The sequence below is a fragment of the Panthera uncia genome, chromosome B4 (assembly GCF_023721935.1).
Source record: "Panthera uncia isolate 11264 chromosome B4, Puncia_PCG_1.0, whole genome shotgun sequence".
Lineage (NCBI taxonomy): Eukaryota > Metazoa > Chordata > Mammalia > Carnivora > Felidae > Panthera > Panthera uncia.
Genome location: NC_064809.1, coordinates 47,210,501 through 47,231,415, shown reverse-complemented (window position 1 = coordinate 47,231,415; position 20,915 = coordinate 47,210,501). Strand labels below are relative to the sequence as shown.

At 36.9% G+C, this 20,915-nt stretch overlaps 1 protein-coding gene across 1 annotated transcript; it reads left to right on the top strand.

Moving 5' to 3' along the window:
• Positions 1-317: 317 nt before the first annotated feature.
• RERG (RAS like estrogen regulated growth inhibitor) lies at positions 318-3,771 on the top strand. Its single transcript, XM_049625135.1, has 2 exons — positions 318-461; positions 2,033-3,771. The coding sequence occupies exons 1-2, from the start codon at positions 333-335 to the stop codon at positions 2,438-2,440; spliced, it is 537 nt and encodes a 178-aa protein (XP_049481092.1). The 5' UTR covers positions 318-332; the 3' UTR covers positions 2,441-3,771.
• The last annotated feature ends 17,144 nt before the right edge of the window (positions 3,772-20,915 follow it).

The following is a 20,915-nucleotide window of genomic DNA, read 5'->3' as shown; positions in this document are numbered from 1 at the left end:
AAAGTGATTTCCAGAAACTGGATTTTAGGAGTATCAAGACAGAATGTGTTTTGTGGGAATCACCTTCTCAGTCTAGGATGTGGAAGCCTTATTTTAGGAGGAAGAGGTCATCAGAAAGCTGAGCTGATAAGAGAATAGAGTGAGTGAAGAGACAAAGAGATTCTCCCATGCTATACCCTGAAAGTCTGTGGCTCCCTGATGAGACTCTATACTTCCAGGATCTTAAAGAGTGTAGAAGTGGCACATTCTTAGACATCCATCCTCTCCTTCCAGGATGCACATTTCCTTATGCCAAATAGACATACTTCTGTGACTAAAGGTCAAATTAAATCATGCACTTATTTACTTTTTTATCTTCTTCTTTTTTTTTTCTGCTCATTCCCTCAGAATCAACCTACCGACACCAAGCAAACATTGATGATGAAGTTGTCACCATGGAGATACTAGATACCGCTGGTCAGGTGAATAAAGGGTTCAGCTAAAATGTTTTCTGTATTAAATAAAAATGATACATGTATGTGCATTCTATAAACAAAATTAAGATATTTTCCTACAATTAACTAATGATGCCTAAAGACTTTTTTCTTTAATTATCTAGTTATTTGTATATTAACGTATTTGCAACAGCTTGTGTATGCATCCTTATATAAATTGCCCAGTACTTCAGGGGTTGGGGGAGGTTGAAAATAACATTCACATGACGTCATCCAGAATAGAATTACCAACATATATTTTCGGGGGATGGCAAGACATTAATAGATTCATGGTTCAGTGTTTGAAATGCTCTGATAGAGTGAAGCAGATATTTTTACTGGAGTAGTTCTCAGAGCCTTTAGTATGCCTTAGCGTATGATGAATCCTTAAGAGTTTCGGTAGCTATTCTGTTCCAAACTTATATAACCTCCGAATATTTTTTCAGAATACTTTATTTTGGGAATCTCTCCTGTAATATTCTTTCCAGACCTCACCATATCCTATTGAAAATTTGAGCCACATAATTGAATAATAATAATCCATTAAAAAGGAAGCTAATATAAATTTTCTCTGATGTCCGTATGTTCTGAGATTACAAATGGGTTCATAGGATAGGTATCGTTCCCAAGAATAAGAATGACCACTAAGAATGAAAATTAGGAAGCTGACGTATTCCATGGTGCTTCATCAGTGACCTATGACCCAAAGAAGACTTGAATTAAACTGTTTAATCCAAGAAATGTTCTTGTAACTAGCTATACACATTTCTTTCTCACCATCACCTCCTTTTTATGTTTTCCCTTCCACCCAGCCCTGATTCTAGAAAGAGGCGACAGGGAATTACATGCCTGCAAAGGTTATTTGAGCCCATGAGGGCAATGCATTTTCAAATCATACGTGCTACTTTCCTAAGAAGGGGTGATCATCCCCTTAGAAAACGACTTGAAATGAATTTCTATCATTATTGGGACTTTATAATATTTCTGCGGTGTTAAGATAGAAAGAAAAAAAAAAAGCCCAAAGCCCCTAGCTTTGAGTTTGACTTTCTATCCATTTGTTCACTGTTTTTCTGTCCCCGGTGCCTAATTGTCTATAAGCCGAAGACAAAGAGATTAAAGCAAAAAACAAAATCAAAACCATTCACTAAGCTGTGCCTCTAAATCTGATCTCTATAGGGTGGGGTAATGTCTGCTTGTCTGTTACCTATTTGCCAATTCTTTGTGATGAAAAGCCTTAGAGGCAGTGTGTTCAACTAAGATAATTTCTTTATAGTTCTTGTAATTATGGATTTAATGATATGGCAAGAAGAAAATTAGAAGCAGAAAGTTAAAGGTCTATGCAGTTAAGAACGTTTTTAGTTCCCCAACATATCTTGCTATGAGTAAGTAATGCTTCTATTCCAAAGTGATTGGAGTAGAAGGTAAGCTTGTACAGGCAGATTATCAAGAAATTTTAATTACATGGAGTAGTAATTAAGGAATCACCATTGGCATTAGCCGCATCTATACATGGTGATTACTTCTAATTCTCCCAACTGCCATTGTTTTCTTGTCAACAGGAGGACACCATTCAGAGGGAAGGACACATGCGTTGGGGAGAAGGCTTTGTGCTGGTTTATGACATTACTGACCGAGGAAGTTTTGAGGAAGTGCTGCCACTTAAGAACATCCTGGATGAGGTCAAGAAGCCCAAGAATGTGACTCTCATCTTGGTTGGAAACAAAGCTGACTTGGACCACTCCAGACAGGTTAGTACAGAAGAAGGGGAGAAGCTGGCCACCGAACTGGCATGTGCTTTTTATGAGTGTTCTGCCTGCACTGGAGAAGGGAACATCACCGAGATATTCTATGAGCTGTGTCGAGAGGTGCGTCGCAGGAGGATGGTCCAGGGCAAGACGAGACGACGCAGCTCCACCACGCATGTCAAGCAAGCCATTAACAAGATGCTCACCAAAATCAGTAGTTAAGGCAGCACTGTTCTTGCAAAGCCCCTACGGAGGTGAGTCAGGTTATTGGAAACACTTTCTTGCCCTCTTCCCCCCCCCCCACCCCTTTTCCCAAAAAATAAAAGAAAATACTCCATTCCTTGTGCTGACTCTGGGAAATGCCTGGGCTTCCCATTGTTCCCGGGCTTCCTGGATGTTGAGAAGTCATAGGGTGTTTTATGCAATTTTAGTGCTGACAATGTCTCCCTTTCCTGCTTGAATAAGATACACTCTATTGCAGTTTGAACCTGTAATCACCAGAGATTCTGAAATGGCTGGGCTCATATTACACTATTTTTAGGCATCTTCACCTTGCTTCAATAGGTTGGAAGCTTTCAAAGGCATTTTTAAATTCCATTCTTTGTCAAAGACTGCAAATGATCATCTTAAACGTCTAAAGTAATGGAAGATCCCGTAAAAACCCAGGAAGAGTAGCTGAGGTAGTGGAGCAGGGAATAGAGCCCTGGTTCCTTTTTGAAAAGAGGATTTTCTGAATGATCTCCAATTGTCTAGTTTTTCTTTAACCCTTATTTTGTCCTTAAACCCAAACGTGTTCTCACAGTTTTCCACCGTAGTAGAGTTCCATTTCAGTTTGAGCGGGCTCTCTCAATGGGCCATTGATCATCGTACTCTGATTCTTCTTGTGTGGCTTCAGTAAGATTTCAGCATAAGAGAGGCAGAATTGATCTTCAGAGCCTGCTGGGCCATTTCTCACAAAGCCCAGGGCAATGTGAAGACTTTAGGAGGCTTTTCACCAAACCCTGACTTTCTTGAATGCTACTAAAGGATTTAGATTAGAGATGTCCCATTCATTTGTCTCTCTGCTTGTCATCTTAGCAGAAAGACAACAGTGCAAAAAACAGGAAAAGTAAGAATGAAGCTGAACCAACCTTCATTGGGGGAGCCAACGCTCTAATGCCAGTAAGAAAAATTAGCCTCTGATTCATTAAATTGGCTACATGACTTCTTCTAATTTTTAGGATAAGTTGATTCACTTAGAATTCAGAAAAGAATGAGTGATTGAAATTCACTATATCTGAATAAATGTGTATAAAACAAGATTCTTATATTGTGAAGATAAGGTCTATAACTGATAAAACTTTATGAATCTTTTTTCCCTATTATGCCCCCATATATCAAAATTTGGGCACTTTATTTTAGAAGAAAATATATATCTTTTACATATGTGTGTATTTATAAATGCATAAGTATATGTATAAAAATTTGTAAGAGTTGAAGGCTTTAATTCACCAATGCATTTGGACAATTTGGTGTAACTATTTTATGTGATATAATAAAAAGCATAATTTTCACATTCCGTCACATCCAAGCAGTCTTTGTTGTGATAACATGAAAAGTTTGTAATTTTAGGAAAGGCTTGAAAAGACAATCGAATTGCAGGGTCGATGCAGCAGTGAATGTGATATACAAAACAAGCTCTTGTTCATAATAGTAGCTATTGTTTTAGAATGCTTAGGTGTTATTTTACACACTTTATGTATTATCAAATCCTCAAATACCTTATGCAAGAGATATTACAATGATCACAATTGCAGGGATGAAGATATTGAGCCCTGAGAAAAAATGACGGCACAGCTATTTAGTGGGTAGAGTCAGGATTTGAACCCAGAGAGGCAGTGACACTGTAGAGCCCATACTATTATCCACTATGGAATATTAGTAAAATGACATATAGCTCTTATTCTGGAGCTGTGGGAATTAAGACACAGGAAGGAGAAAATGTAGGGAAGACTTGCTTCATTTATGATTTCGTTCATTCATTAGGAAATATTTATATAGAAGCTGGGCATATAACTTGACACAATTTAGTCCATTTGCTAGTGTCTTAGCTGAACACTGAAGAATACGTACAAGCAATCCAGGAAAGAGATGGTGAAAATATTCTAGCCAGAAGGAATAGAATGGAACCAAAAATACGAAGACATGAAAGGTGATAGTGAGTGTAGTCATTAAAAACAGTTGAGAGATCCACATATATCATTCTTCAGGAACAAAAGGGAAGGGAGAGCAGAGGGAAGGAATTAAAAGAAAGAAAAAAATAGGCATTTGGAAGTAAGAAAAAATGTCAAAAATTCATAAAACTGCAAGATTAGGTAACTACACGTGAAAGGACCAAGTAGGTAGACTAGCTGTGATTTGTTTGTGGTAATGTCCATCTAGACAGGATATGGAAAAGGAAAGGAGAGTAAAATTATTTTCTAAATGTTGTCATCTTCTAGGATCACAACTCTTTCACTCTCTCATACCTATGCTTGCAGATGGACCTCAGTCGGTTCTTATAAGGAGCAAGCTCCTAAGGAGATGTAGTGAAATACCTGGGTGCCATTTTGGGTCAGACGCTGAGGAAGTGAAATTCATAGTCAACAACACCAGCAACTTCCCTAGACATACACATACAAATCCAGACCTGTTGAAAATTCAAAGAACCACTGGCATACATCCCAACTGGTAATTATAGAAGAACATGAGATTGCACAAATATAAATTAGTTATTCCTTTCCTGCCTCAGGCTTCTTCACAAATGAAGGTTATAAATAAGTTGGGTTTTTTAACAGGATATTTTAATGATGGAAACCTGTGTGTTCTTGAATAATAATAGGTTGTTACCACCACGCTACCACTACCAACATTTGCTGTTTGTAGTTGTTTTTCTTTTCTTTCAAAATTCAAAAAACTTTATTTCTAAATACTGTGTTTGTGTTCACATGCCTCACAGCACTAAGGGAAGGAACCAATAATTCAGGATCTTCCTTTTAAATAACATGTGTAATACTTACACATACATAGACAAACACAACATTTTGGGTTCCAAATATAGTACCAACCAAGAATTCTTATTAAAGCCAGCCTGTGCCCACCTTGAAGATGGTAAGAAAGCGGTCAGTTCATTGGGCCAAATTTAATCAGAGTAAAGTTGTCCTGAGCTAACAACTTATTGGGAGATTCTGAGGGAAAAAAAAAAAAAAAAAAAAAAAAAAAAATGTCATAAATTAATTTTACCCATAGATTTGAAATGCTATGTTTAGCATACATACCTGTCTATTTTTGGACTGTCCATTCTGTTTCATTGGTCTATCTATTCATGCTCTAGAGCCATGATATTTTAAAATTGAGCCTGATAATATGTTAAAGTAGCTCTGATTGGGTGATCAAAATTAAGAATGATTTTTTTGGTTTGGATATTACTATACAACTGTTTGTTCTAAAATGGAATTTGAAGGAAATTTTGCTGTTTAAGCTTGGAACCCAATGCCCATTTTTTTCAGCTTTATTGAGATATAATTGACATATAACATTGTGTAAGTTTAAGGTATACAACACGGCGATTTGATACATGTGCATGTTGTGAAACGATTACCACAATAAGGTTCATTAACATATTGATCACCTCACAAAATTGCTTTTTTTTTCCATTGTGAGAGTATTCAAGATTTACTCTTAACAACTTTCAAGTATATAATACAGTATTGTTAACTATAGTCACCATGCTGAATATCAGATCTTACTCATCTTATAACTGGAAGTTGGAGACTTTGACCAACATCTCCCCATTTCCCCAACCCCATACCTGGGAACCATCATTCTATAATCTGTTTCTATGACTTTCTTTTAGTTTCTAAAGACAAGTGAGATCATATGGAATATGCCTTTCTCTAACTGATTTATTTCATTTACCCTGATGCTCTCAAAGTCTTCCCATGTTGTCAGAAAGGACTGGATTTCTTTCTTTTTTCCTGACTGAATAGTATTCAAGTGTGTGTGTGTGTATGTATCTATCTCACTTTGTTAAAAATCTATTTATCCACTGATGAACACTTAAGTTGTTGCCACATCTTGGTTATTGTAAATAATGCTGCAATGAACATGGGGGTGTAGCTATCTTCTTGAGATGGTGATTTCATTGCCTTTTGATATATACCCAGAAGTGGGATTACTGGATCATATGATAGACCTATTTGAAATTTACTAAGGAAATTCCATACTGTTTTCCATATGGATTGTACAAATTTGCATTCTCACCAACAGTGTACTAGGGGATTCTTCTCCACATCTTCATCAATAATTGTTGTCTCTTGTCTTTTGGATAATACCATTCTAACAAGTGTGAAGTGATACCTCATTGTGGCTTTCATTTCCATTTCCCTGATGATGAGTGATGATGAGCATCTTTTCATATGCCTGTTGGCCATCTGCAGCTTTTTTGGAAAAATGTCTATTCAGGCCCTTTACCCATTTTTGATTTGAATTATTTTTGCTATTGAGCTGTATGAGTTTCTTATATATGTTGGATGTTAACCCTTTATTTGATATATGGTTTGCAAATATTTTTCCCATTCCATAGGTTGCTTCTTCTTTTTGTTGATTATTTCTTTTGCTGTATAGAGACTTTAGTTTCATGTACACCCACTTTATTTTTGCTTTTGTTGCTTGTGCTTTTTGTGTCATATCCAAAATTTCATTGCCAAGATCAATGTCAAGGAGTTTTCTCTGTGTTTTCATCTAGGACTTGAATGGTTTCATGTCTTGCCCTTAAGTTTTTAATCCATGAGAAGCTATTTTTATAAGTGGTGTAAAACAGGGGTCCAATTTCATTCTTTTTTTTAACTTTATTGATTTTGAGAGAGAGAGAGAGAGAGAGAGAGAGAGAATGGGACGGTATGAGAGGGAAGGAGAGAGAGAATTCCAACCAGGCTCTGCACTGTCCACTGCATCTGGCCTAGAGCCCAATGTAGGGCTCTATCACAAACCGCAAGCTCATGACCTGAGCTGAAATCAAGAGTCAGATGCTTAAACAACTGCGCCATCCAGGCGCCCCCCAATTTCATTCTTTTACATGTGAATATCTGCTTTTTTCAACACTATTTATTAAAAAGACTACTGCATTTAGGGCCCTTTTAGGATCTCTGGGGGCCCAGATTAGAATTTATCCTGCCTTGTTCACAGCTCCTTGTGATACAAGTAGGAGGGAGTTGATGCCTAGTATAGGGCCCTTTCAGGACTCCAGGAGTACAGATGGGAGTGTCTCTTGCAGGGTCCCCGTAGCAGCAAAACTGGATGGGCTGGAGACCAGTTACAGGGCCTTTTCAGAATCTAGTCTAACCAGATGTGGTGGGCTTTACCTCCAGGGACTCCTGGACCACAGCTGCCAGGGGCTAGAGCTAGTTCACAGGCTTGTCAGTGTCCACAGCTAAAACTGAGGTCTGTATAGACATACCCAAAACATGAGTTAGTGGGACTCCTCCTGGGTCCCTTAGTGCATGGTGCTGGTGAAAAACCCAAACGCAAATGGGGCTGTAGCTGAGTTCTCACAGGTATGAAGCCTGTTGCTTTATCTGTAGTTGGGACCACAGTTGGCAATTTAGCCACCTGGTTGTGAGGCTGCCTTCTCAAAATGGCTCTTCTCAGCCTTGGATTGCCTATGGTTTCAGAATCTCCTACCTAGGTCTCAAATTTCCCACAAGTACTTTTGTCCATGGATAAATGCCAAATGATTGTTGTTGAGGGGAGGATACGTGTGAGGGAGGTCTTATGCAGCCATCTTGATTGGCCAATCCTAAACAAGTTGAGACTACTAGTTACTTGGAAGCCGAGCTTCGTGTTCATGAATGTGAATGAAGAAATATTTACTTAGCTTCAGTAGGGCTGGATTTTTATTTTCAGTGTTAAAAGTATACAATTCATCTGGCCATGATGGAGTAACAGCTACCAGATTTACCCTTAAGTATTAACAACTAGAAACGATCAGACGAAATATATGAAGCAATGGCTTTCAGATTTGAAAAAGCATTACAGTGATCCCTGACAGAAGGGGAAAACATGAGGTAACTATAATCGTGCCAGCTTACTGCCAAACGGCAGGTTGCAGGAAGTGACACGTACCCAAACACACCTTGGCAGTCTTACTGAGTTGAGGAGACAAAAATCAGTTTGAGGAGGCCAAGCTGATAAGGATCTGCAGGATAGAATTTTTGGAAGGAAAGGAGCTATAGAGCAAAACCTCTAGAGATCTTTAGAAGGGTTCTCTTTAGTCTTTAGCTGAGTATAGATCTTTGTATGGTGAGAAAAACTTATTCAAGGGTGGAGGGAAAAAAATACCAAAAAGCAATAGGTCAAATCTTGGGGGGCATACATAAAGTTGAGAATAGTTTGTATTTCCACTGACCAGAGTGGAAAGACCTTGTAATACTTAGGGCATCAAATAATACACAAGACCTTAAAAAGATATCACATTAGTTATGAATCTAAACTAGTCCTAGACCAGGCTGCTAAGTATTTGCCCAACAAAGCTCAAAAGCAAGTCTGAAAATTTTCAAACTGAGTCAAAGTAACTTGATTTTGTGATAGAAAAATACCCAATACACTATAAAAAGATATGTTAAAATAAAGTCCTGCACCCAACTGACAAAAGTTACAATGTTGGCACCCTGTTGAAAAGTACCAGGAATGCTAAGAAACAGGAAAATATGACCCATAAATAGGAACAGAACAAGAAATGACAGAGAATTCAGGACAGGTATTATAAATATGCTTTATGTGTTCAGGGTATGGAAAGACATGAGCATAATAAGGACAGAAATGAAAGATATAAACAAGGCCTAAATATAATTTTTAGAGTGGAAAATATAATATCTAAAATAATGAAATACCGAGTTGGATTAACATTAGATTAGACCCTAAAGAAATGACCAGTGAACTTGATGACACTAGAAACAACCCAAAATGAAGCAAAGAAGGCAAAAAGACTAAAAAGTCAATAATGAAGAAAAGACCAATGGTCTGTGAGACAAAATCAATCTCACACCCATATAATTGGATTCCTGGAAACAAAGGAGAGGTATAAGGGGCCCTCAGGAATAAAAAGTGGAGGAAGCAGCACTAAGGAACATCAAAATCAAATTTCTTAAAAGCAATGACGAACAGAAAAATTTTCAAGTAGCCAAGGGTGGGTGGGAAGATGGAAACACATGTGTACAGTGGGTAAGAGAGAAGAGTGATAAAATGTAACTATATTATTCGAAGGTAGGCAGTGATGAGTTGAATGAGTATATTGTAAATGTTGGAACAACTTGTTAAACTACAGACCTATAGTCCTCAGGAACATAGAAACAAAAATCCTTACCAAAATTTAGTAATTGTGAAGTTGGCTTAATATTCAAAAGTCAATTAATGTAATTCACAATTTTAACAAATTAAGATACAATTTTATAATAATCTCAGAGGAGTCACAATCTCAAAAGTATTTTTATAAACTCCTATACCAAATCATGATGTAAAAAAACAAAACCCAAGATATTTCCCAGGAAACTAGGACCAGAAGAAAACTTCCTCACTCTGAAAAAGCTTATCTTCAAAATTTTCAAAGCTAACATCATGCTCAATGTTGAAAGACTGAAAGCTTTTCCCCAAGAGAGGGAACAAGACAAGTAAGCATGCTCTCATCACATATATTCAACATTATACTGTAGGTTCTAGACAGTGCAATAAGATAAGGGAATGGAGAAGTGAATGGTTTTTATTTGCAGATGAAATGATCATTTGTATAGAAAATCCTAAGGAATCTACAAATAATTGCAGACATATGCATGTCCATAGGTTGGAAGACTCAATATTGTTAAGATGTTAACTTTTTTCTAACTTGATTTATAGATTCAACAAAATGCCAGTCAAAATTTTAACAGTCTATTTTCTAAGGAGGACAAGCTGATTGTAAAACTGATATTGAACTGCAAAGGACCTAGAATAGTCAAAATAACTTATCAAGCAAATAATAGATCAAGCAAAAGTAGAACCACCCTGTAAGACTGATTGATTTTTGACAAAGGTAGCAAGATAATTCAGTTAAAAAAAATACTGTTTTCAACAAACAATGCTACAACAATTGCATATCTGTCAGCAAAATAAATAAATAAATATCAACTCATACTTCATATTATACACAAAATTTAAATTCTAAATGTATCTTGAGCTATATAAAAGAGCTAACACTATAAAACTTTCAGTAGAAAACAGAAGAAAATTTCTGTGGCCTTGAGTTAGGCAAGGATCTCTTAGAACACGAAAAGCACAAATAAAATGAAAATTAAAAGGTTATTATTTTATAAAAGGCTTTCAGAAAATGCAACAGCAAGCCAGATAGAAAAATGTGCAGAAAATACATATCTCACCAAGAAAGTATATCCAAAACATACAAACTCTTAGAACTCAATAGTAAGGCAAATATTCTGCAAATGTTTTGAATAGATAATTCACCAAAGAAGATCTACAAATGGAAAACTATTGCATGAAAAGATGCTGAACACCCTCAGACATTAGGGAAATACAAATGAAAAGTATAATGCATTACTTATACACACCCGCTAGAATGGCTAAAATTCAAAAAAAGATTGACGATACATATATGGGTAAAGGTGACTACCTCCTGGAATGTCACCAGTGGGGATGCAAGATAGTACAGCCAACCTGGAAAACAGGATGGCAGTTATTATAAAGTTCAACATATACTTAACATATGATTCAGCAATCCTTTCTTATGCCCTAAGGCAAATGAAAATCTATGTCCACATAAAGACCTGTCTGCCAACATTTACAGCAGCTTTATTCATAATTGCCCAAAAAATCCCCCCACAGACTTGGCAACAACTCAACTTTCTATCAATGAGTCAATGAATAAACAAATTATGGTGTACCTGTGCTGTGAAAAACCACTACATGCGGAAAGTGGCAAACGGCTACGTGATTCTCAAAGCATTATGCTACGTAAAAGAAGCCAGACACAAGATACCACATATGATAAGATTCCACCTATACTATACAAAATCGAGAAAAGGAAAATGACAGTAAAAGCAGATTTGTGGTCACCAGAATCTGAAGGTAACAACCTGGACTAGAGCATACTGAGGGACTCAAGGGATCTTTCTAGGGTGATGGAAATCTGCTATATTATAAATGTAGCAGTAGTTATAGGATTGTATATACTTTCTAAAATGCATCAATACATAAATGTGAAATTGGTTTATTTATTAAATATAAATGGTATCTTAAAAATGCAGATTAGAAAAAGAAACATATCTTTCATTTGGGAATTCAACAAGGAGGTCAAGTCAAAGAAAGTCTTCCTGAAATCTATTTAAAACAAGTGTTCAACATCTGAGAATAGGTTTTTGATATGCATCTGTTTCACTCTGATAAACTGTCAGTATTTTATTTTAAAATAATACTTTCATTTAAATTCCCCATGCTCCTATACCATTTCAGGCTCCTCGGTTGGAGTACCTCCAGTCAATAGAGACTCATCACCAATGAATGTTCCATTCTACTCTACTGAATCCAAACACTGCATTTTATTTTTCCTTAGGAACTCTGAAGGAGTGTCTGGATTTCCTGAGTCTGGGAGTGTGTGTATGTGCATGTGTCTGTCTACTCTTTACATGTTTTATGAGAGAAGAAAATTATTTGGTTTATTCTATGAAGGAGTAGTTTTAAGAATAAAAACCTCACTATTTAGTAACCCAGGGAAGTAAGTGCTTGACATTACTCCTCGACATTCCTTTATGATTTATGAGAGCCTATAAACATTGTCATAAACATGTTCTGTCATTCTCTCCATCTCCCCGCTGTTTGGGAAAGCGGGGGCTTACTATGAAAAGCAAGGTACGGCATTGAAACAAATACAGGATATTGATTGCTTTTATCCCCTGAGCTTTTGAGTCAATCTATACCCTGGTAGTGTCCAACTTGCAATTTACATTCCTAACATTTGCTTATAAATTGGCTTTTTGGAATGCTGAATGCAATTTCCCTGGAAAGTCAAGTTATAAATCATACTTAGATTCCCTGGCTAGTCCACAGCAGCCTGTTTAATCCATAGCAGCACGATTCTCAGTGAGAAATACATTCAACATAATATTTCAAGAAGGACAAATACCTTTTCAGAATGTCCCAACTCTCCTGCCTCTCTCTTACACATTGTGGTTCTCCCTCACTCCCAACCTCCTTGAACCCTTAACTATATAGGATTAAAAAAATAGGATTGATGACACAAACACAGTTAACTGGTAATATTTCAAACCACGTAGAAAAGTGAAAGAAAAAATCTTATAGAGTAGAGGGAGGATTTTTTTTTAGAAAAGAGGCGTGCATACACAGAAGCAAGTACAATTTTGTAAGAGCTGAGCTTCTATAAGCTGCCTATAAACCAACAGCAGCCAAAAGGGACGTGGTGATTATCTACTCCAACAGCATGTCCCAAAGTAACTTTCTTGAGTCTATAGACTGCTACCAGTTACCATTTAAAAATAAAAGGATCCAGTTTCAAATGAATTTGTGCATTAACATGAGAGATGCAAGTTTCATTAACTGCCCATGACTTTAGTTAAGCTTTCATTATGCCAGTGGCTCAGTAAGAGGGACACATTGTTGCCTAAACTCACTCAGCTACGGTGATACACCTCACAGGACTAGTGTTCTGTGAACTACACTTCTAGAAAATAATGTTTTCATCTTATCTTCAAACAATCTCTTCTATATCACCAAGGCTTTCCATCAGGAATGGGGGAAGTCCTCTGAAGTCCCCTTCAGGAGGGTTCTTTAGTAGGATATGCAATCCCTTTAGAGTGGTGCTGCCCAATGAAAATATAACGTGAGCCATATATGGCAGTTAAAATTTTTATTTTAAATGTGTTAGATCATTATTAATTGCCTAAATTTAAACTATTAAAATTTAAGAAGGTTCGTGTTTAAAATTAAAAAATAAATATGTGGAATTCATTCTAGTATGTTGTATTTAATACAGTCTTCTAAGATGTTATCACTGCAACATATAATCAGCATAAAATAATCAACATTATTAATTCATGAGATATTTCACTACGTCTTTGAAGTCCAATATGTACTTTACATAGTGCATCTCAATTTGGACCAACCATATTTCAAGAGCTCAATAGCCACATGTGGTTAGTGGCTACTGTACTGGATAGTGCAGCTTTAAAATATTTTAACAACTGTCAAGTCTTAATCTTCCTTTATTTTGAACAGATTGGCTCACTAAAAAATTGCACTTTGAATCCTGACATTTTAGACATGAATGTGTTCTTAGAAATCATCTGATACAGTCCTCTCAAGTCTATAGTAAAGTAGTGAATAGTGATGAGATTGGACCATGGGTCTCTGGATGGCTAGGTGCCATTCTCCTGGCCCTTCATATGCTATAGTATTTTAAAATGGAAATATTAGGAGTGAATTTATAAAAAGAATTGCTAGCCCTACCTTAAAAAATAATCACTATAGAATTCCCTTATAAAGTTGTCCATCTCCAGAAAATTTAACGTGTGATTCCTTAAAATAAAAATTCAATTTGCAAACACATTTTCCAGACTTTATTACATAAAGTGATGCCACCTGCTCATTTTTAGTGCCAAGCCAAAAACAGAGCATATTTTGTGGATTATAGAGCAACTCTTCTTGTCTGTTGCTACATTTTCATTGTATGAAGCACTTAAGTCAGTACAAACATATAATAAACTCAGCTTCTATAGCCAAATTAGTAATATGCTAGCTTTCCATTTCTCTGACGAAAAGGGGCATGCAGCTCTCATTTATTTGCTCAGCTTTTGTCTCTAAATCAAATCATATCACATACATTTTGAATCTTAAAAGTCATTTTGCTAGTTTTGCTAGCCAATTCATTCTATTGGAACTTGGGAAAAAATAGAAATATGCAAAAACTAACACATTTCATTTGAGATTTAATTATCTACACAACATTTACCAAACTATTCTTCTATGGAAAATTGAGACATTTCACATCCACATTGACTCACAAAAAACGGGTCTCCAGGTTGCTTGCTTGCTTCACTTTACTACTGGAATTCTAGTTAATAGTAAATGTTATGCACTCAGATCAACCCGAGTACTAAAGGAAACCCTTTCTGGGAGAAAAGGAGTGCAAAGGATAGGTGAGAACAAAGCGGGCAAAGCAGTATCCATCCAAGTTTCTTAGGAACAATGACAAAAAAACAAACAAGACACACTGCTGTGGTTCTGTTCCCAGCTGAAATTAGTTAACGTGAACTAACATTCTACCTCCAGCTATGACCTTGGCTAGAAACTGTTAAAATCACAGCTCAGAGTGGGGAACAGAAATTATGTTGGACAAATGCAGGATGCTGATAAATGATCTGACCATGACCATAAAACATCACGAGCAGTTAAAGCATATTGGAACTCTTCTCACCAACTGTAATTACTGGGCACCAGCCCACAAACATGCTGCTCTATCTGAATTCTGCTTGGCCTAACACTAAGCTACACTCTGGACTGCCGACCCGCCAGATGTTCTTCCGGGTTGCAAATCATGTCCTTGTCAGAATCAAGGGTAATATCATGGTGAAAAAAATCTGAACCCATAAGCAAATAGCCATTTCTCCTCTATCTTTCTCCATCTTGGTCAAAACTTATTGGGAGCGTTAATAGTAAAGCATCTTGATCCCATTTCTACACAGCTTGGAGAGGCTGTAGGAATCCCTGGGGTATCCTTAAAACAGCTGAATACTCTATCCCCTATGGCAATGTTCCTCAAAATATAGCCCATGGAACACTTTCAATCGAGGCACCTGGGAAGCTTGTTGAAAATTTATGCCTTAGACCCTCTCTAGGTCTACTGAACCAGAATATATGGGAGTAGAGCCCAGAAATCTGCATTTTAGCAAGCTTCCTAAATAATGATTGTATACATCAAAATGTGACAACCTCTTCTGCTAGGTCAAGGTACAACAAACCAATATCAAATATAGTAAATGAAGAATCTGTGAATTTTGTGGGGTAGGGGAGTATTTAAACTGTTATAGTTTTCTCCTACCCCATAAAGGGATATGTCAGATTTTCTTATTACTGCACAGGAGCCAAGGTTTTCCAATGTTCTTAGAATTATAACAGGTTTAACAAAAGTACGTGGGTAATTTGTATAGTTCCTGGAGATGGAATGATGCTGAGTTTCTAATGAAGCTTCTCACCTCCAACTTTATCATAATAAATGGTAATTAAATGTTTAATTAAAATGGTAAAGAGAATTCAGGCCAACATCATGTACCTGAGTACCAAAGTCTCTATAATCATCTTATTTTGTATCCAAGAATAGACATTGTCTTGAAATAGCCTTGAAATCAATTTATCAGTTTTCTGTAATGGGCAGTCCTCACTTAAATTGAGCAGGAATATATCAAAATAATGGGGATAAGAAGATAAATATATTAATTTCTGATGACTGCAAGGGAGCATCCCAGGAGGTCAGCTCCTCCCAGGAGCTCTGTGAATAATTAAACTGCTAAACAACCTTAGTGACATCAGAACAAAGATAAAGGCTTCTGTAATTTACTCTGCGGAGAGAGAAAAGAAGCACTCCAGAGCTTGTGAGGAGGTGTTCAGGCTGAATCCTGCCTAGACAGGATGGTGATTTGTACCATAGTCTAAACTTGTCAAGGGAAGAGTGAAAATTATTTAGTCCAGGTGCTAGGAAAGACATAGGGAAATAATTTGCAAATGATACATGAAGCTTTTTCTATCTCAAGCATTCAGATTATTCTGCATCATTGTAAAGATTGAATATTTAGGCACAAGTGACTCAAAGTCATAAAATCTAGAAAGTGTTGACCATTTGGAAGGAGGCTTATACTTAATACTTCTTAGTATGAAATAAAGCAAAAGAAATTTACAATGACTTTACTAGGAATGTGGAGGAGAAATTTCTTTAAAATACTCAAAAAAATTTTTAGCAATCAAAGAATAGTATATAGAAATTAATTGATGTCCATGATACTAAAGCTTACTTTAAAAATAAGTAACATGGGGCAACTGGGTGGCTCAGTTGGTTAAGCATCTGATCCTTGATTTTGGCCCAGATCATGATCTCATGGTTCAAGCCCTGAGTCAGGCTCTGCACTGATAGCATGGAACTTTCCTGGGATTCTCTCTACCCCCCCTCTCTCTTCCCCTCCCTCACTTGCTTGTGTGTGTGCACATATGCAAGCTCTCTCTCTGTCTCAAAATGAATAAACTTAAAAAAATAATCAATTCCATTATATTTATTCAATGTTAAATTTGTTTTATTCCTGTAAACTTAATAAATACTTGTAAGTGCATTTGACCATCTAGTCTTGTTGTTGTTACACAAAGCCTCTGAACTTTTCCAGGGTGAGTTAGCTCATGAGGATCCTCAGGAACTTGAGCCTAATGGCTCAAGAAGGAAATAGAATATATTTTCTTTCTTCCTTCACTTCAGAGTTTTCCAAATAAATATTGCCTTTTCTTTAACAAAGTCATTTCAGTGGCATGTAAGGAATACATGACCTGTATTAGTCAGTACATTTTTTGTCATAGCTGACAGAAATTTTGCAATCTGGCTTAGGCATGATAAAGAAGGTCATGGATAAGGGCTTTAGGCATGGATGGGTCCAGGGAATTAAAACAAAATAAGATACTGTCTCCCTTCATTCTCTGTCAAGAAAAACAAAACCAGATATTGGTCAGCCCAGAGGAAAGAGGGCTGGTAAAAACTACACAGACCTTGATTGTCCTGAGGTATATATTAAACCCACCCTTAAACCATTCATGGTGGTCAGTAGGTTGGGTACTCTAATTGCTCAAGACCATGTTTGTTTCTGACTCCTCTAGCAGGAGAAAAGATCAACTCCGCTTAGATAACATGCAGTGATTTCCCTGTAAGAAAGAGTTCTAGTTCTAGGAGAATGGAGATCTAGCACTGGGTTTTTGTTTTTGTTTTATTTCTAAAACATTAAAGCAAACAAAATAGAGCTCCATGTGAAACTGCTAGAGAGCTGGTGGATGTATTTCTCTTTGCCTCTATCACTCAGAGGTAAAACGGGATCATTTCTGGCTAAAGCACATAGGCTGGCTTGGTGTTTTCCTCTTATTGTGGCCATTACCAGGTGGTAGGTGAGAACGGTCAGCTCTCCATTCTCTGGATGAGTTGGGGCACACTGGTATTTCCTTACCTGAGAAGAGATACCCTTGTTAGATTTGAGGTGGTTTCATTCTACTCAACAGCCAAGATCAACTCCCTGCTTAGTCCAGAAAATCTTCCTAAGATTCTTCTGTGATCCCCCTAACCAAAAGAAACTGCCTTAAGGTCCCATTCCTGGATTGGTCCAGTCCATATTGCCTCTTCTTTAGCCACTATGTCATCCCTAGAAAAATAAGATATTTTTTAGATTCTCTGTGTGAACTTTATTTGCCTGGTGCTTCATCATTAGCTCTTCCATTATATAATTTTTGAATCAGAGTCTCGAGTACTCTGTGTTTAGCTATCTGGATTCTATAAGCACAGTTACACAATTAGCAGCTTCCCTCATTCTATCTTAAAGTTACTTTTTACTTGTAATTCACCACACTCTGCCCACCCAGGCAAACTGTAAATTTCTTCTGTCTCCCATTCAGAAACATCTTATCTCTATAAAATGCTATATATTCGAGGATTCACAATAAAACATGTTCGCAGACTTCTGCTTTATTTTTGTTTTTGTATATATAGGGTTCTATGTTCACATATTAACATAAGACCTATGTGGAAAATCATCTCCACAGCCACAGTCATCCTTCCAGATCAAGTTTATTTTTTCACAGTTACTTTCGCAACTGGGGAAATAGCCCTGCTATGATGATGTTGTATCTGAAACACTATTCCTGTATCAGCCCCTTTATACCTTCAAGTGTTCACACTCAAGAGGCAATTTCCAGAAAAATATTTTAAGGAAATTTTAAAAAGCACCCAACAATACCAAAAGTACAAGTCACATTGTTGAGCCTCATAATGACAAAAAACAAACAAGCAAGCAAAGAAATATTTTAAAAGGAAGCCATTTACATATCCAATAAAAGGTTTGTTTAAAATTACAGTGCGGGAAGGAGAGCCTGGGTGGCTCAGTCGGTTGAGTGTCTGACTTGGCTCAGGTCAAGATCTCCCGGTTTGTGGGTTCGAGCCCCACGTTGGGCTCTGTGCTGGTGGCTAGGAGCCTGGAACCTGCTTCAGATTCTATGTCTCCCTCTCTCTCTGCCCCTCCCCTGCTCACTCTCTGTCTCTCAATAATAAATAAATGTTAAAAAAACAAAAGTAAAAAAAAATTAAAATTACGGTATGGGCAAATACATTTTATGTGGACAATGCAATTATTGACAAAGTAAAAAACATGAGGAAGTGCTCCTGACATTTTTTTAAAAAGATAAATGGGATTTAAATTATGCAGATAAACTTTAACTATGTAAAAACTATGCCTAAAAAGAAAGACTAAAATAAATTGCCTAAAAAGAAAGACTAAAATAAATTGCTGATGTGGTTGTCTTGTACTGGATTATGATGTTTTGGTGTTTGTCAAATAACCTGCACATGTGTAACTTTTGGGATAAGAAAAAGAAGTTATAGACAGTATTAAAAATAGATGCTACTTAATCTTAAAGATTAATCTTAAATATCATCGGCTTAAATATCTTTCCAGTGAACTTTTCACTGACCTTTCTCCTTTTCCTTCTTTGTATTCACAGATTACGTGCCTCATAATGATCCTTTTTTAACTTTCATTGTGGTGATGTATGTTTTTGTAAGTTTCATGAACCAGATCATCATTCATTTAATTGTAGGAGTCACACCTTGTTTTGATTTGGGCTTCCATAGCTCTGAGAACAAAGTCTTTGAAAACCTGGGTGCTTCTTTGCAGTATGTTGGATTAAACCAAAAGCATAAAAACTGCAGTTTTCCTGATTTTCCTACAGCTTCTACCTTCTATTTTAATGAGCTTCTAAGGTTGTGGCTAGGGACTTAAAAGAAATTAAACCAGCATCTGGTCCACAAATAAAAGACATCAGCTATCAGCTACCTGGACACAAGATCAGTCTCTGGATGAAAACTGCCATTGTTTCCAGGAAAAAGTTGGGGAAATAAAGGACGATATACCAGAATTAAAATATAGGCCAAAGACAAAGCCAAAATTTAAAACGCCGGAGCATATAATCTGTGATCTTTGTCCAAGAAGAAAATGTCACTTTTTATTTGACATGTCTGCATCCGCTCAGTCACAGTCAAGGCTTGATTTTGATCCCTGATTCTGTCTGTGATGATGGAGCCAAAACCACCAGCTGAAAAATGTCCCGTTAGCAAAGCCAGTTATTTGTTTCCATGAGACCCAAAGTAAACCAGTTGTTAAGACTTTTCAAAATCTGAGGTTAGCAAATTGATCTGTGGGCTTGCCTTGCCTAAAATATGACCCGAAATGTGAACTCCAAGTAGCTGAATATGGATACATCCAACTCCTATCACAGGTCTGACCCCAGCCAGAATTCTGAAATGAGCAGTTTGTCTGGTCTCCTCTTTCCCTCTTCACAGGCCACTCCTTCCAGGCTCTCCCTCTTCCTCTCTTTCTCTCTCAATATTTGCTGTTTTCCGATCCTAGCTTATCACAGTTTGCTGTATAGCAAATGAATAGCTTCATCACTAAAACCTAATTTCAAAAAACTAACTTCTTAATGTATTTCCCAACATCTTAAAGTAAATATATAATCCAAAATAATTCAAAAGTGAAACAGTAATACGTTTTTAAATCCCTTTTCTTTGGGGCACCTGGGTGGCTGAGTCAGTTGAGCCTCTGACTTCCGCTCAGGCCATGATCTCGTAGTTGGAGAGTTTGAGCCCTGCATGGGGCTCTGTGCTGACAGCTCAGAGCCTGGAGCCTGCTTCAGATTCTGTCTCCCTCGCTCTCTGCCCTGCCCTGCTCATGCTGTCTCTCTCTGTCTCAAAAATAAACAAACATTAAAAAAAAATTTTTTTTTTTTTAATCTCTTTTCTTCTTTTTACTCCTACAATAGCTCCTCTGGCACATTTCAAAAGAAAAAAAAAAAAAGCTACCCCCCTTCCTCCTCCTATTCACCCATTTTTTCAGATTCTGCATTACAGAAATTCAAAGGACAAATCTCAAAGTGAAAGACCTTTGTTTTGGTGGGCAATCAAGAAGAAACTGATAGAGGAAAGCTGACCATCTTTGGTAGGGAGGAAAAGGAAGACACCGGGAAAATACTTACATTTCTGAATTTGCTCAACGTGTTTGCTTCCTGTGTCTGTGGGTCTTCACATAGGAAAGAAGAAACTAATTTTTATGAATTATTATCAATCTAAATTATTCCTCTTGCCCATTTTCTTCATATCAGCCATTTGGAAAGCTGAAGACATAATAACAAAAGTCAAACAATGAGCATTTCCTTTATTGTAGATGTTGTGATAAATGTATTCCATGCAGTATTTGTTATCCAAATCAAACCTATAAGTTAGATATCATCACCATTTAACAGATGAGGAAGTTTTATATAAGGGAAAACTTTCCCAAGGTCACTCAGCTAGTGAATAATAGCAGACCGAGGGTTAAACTATCAGCTATCA

What these genes read in the sequence shown, in the direction of transcription:
- RERG (XM_049625135.1), top strand. Translation starts at nt 333, where the DNA reads ATGCACTTATTTACTTTTTTATCTTCTTCTTTTTTTTTTCTGCTCATT. An exon ending in TACTAGATACCGCTGGTCAG is followed by an intron (nt 462 to 2,032) that starts GTGAATAAAGGG and finishes TCTTGTCAACAG; the next exon opens with GAGGACACCATTCAGAGGGA.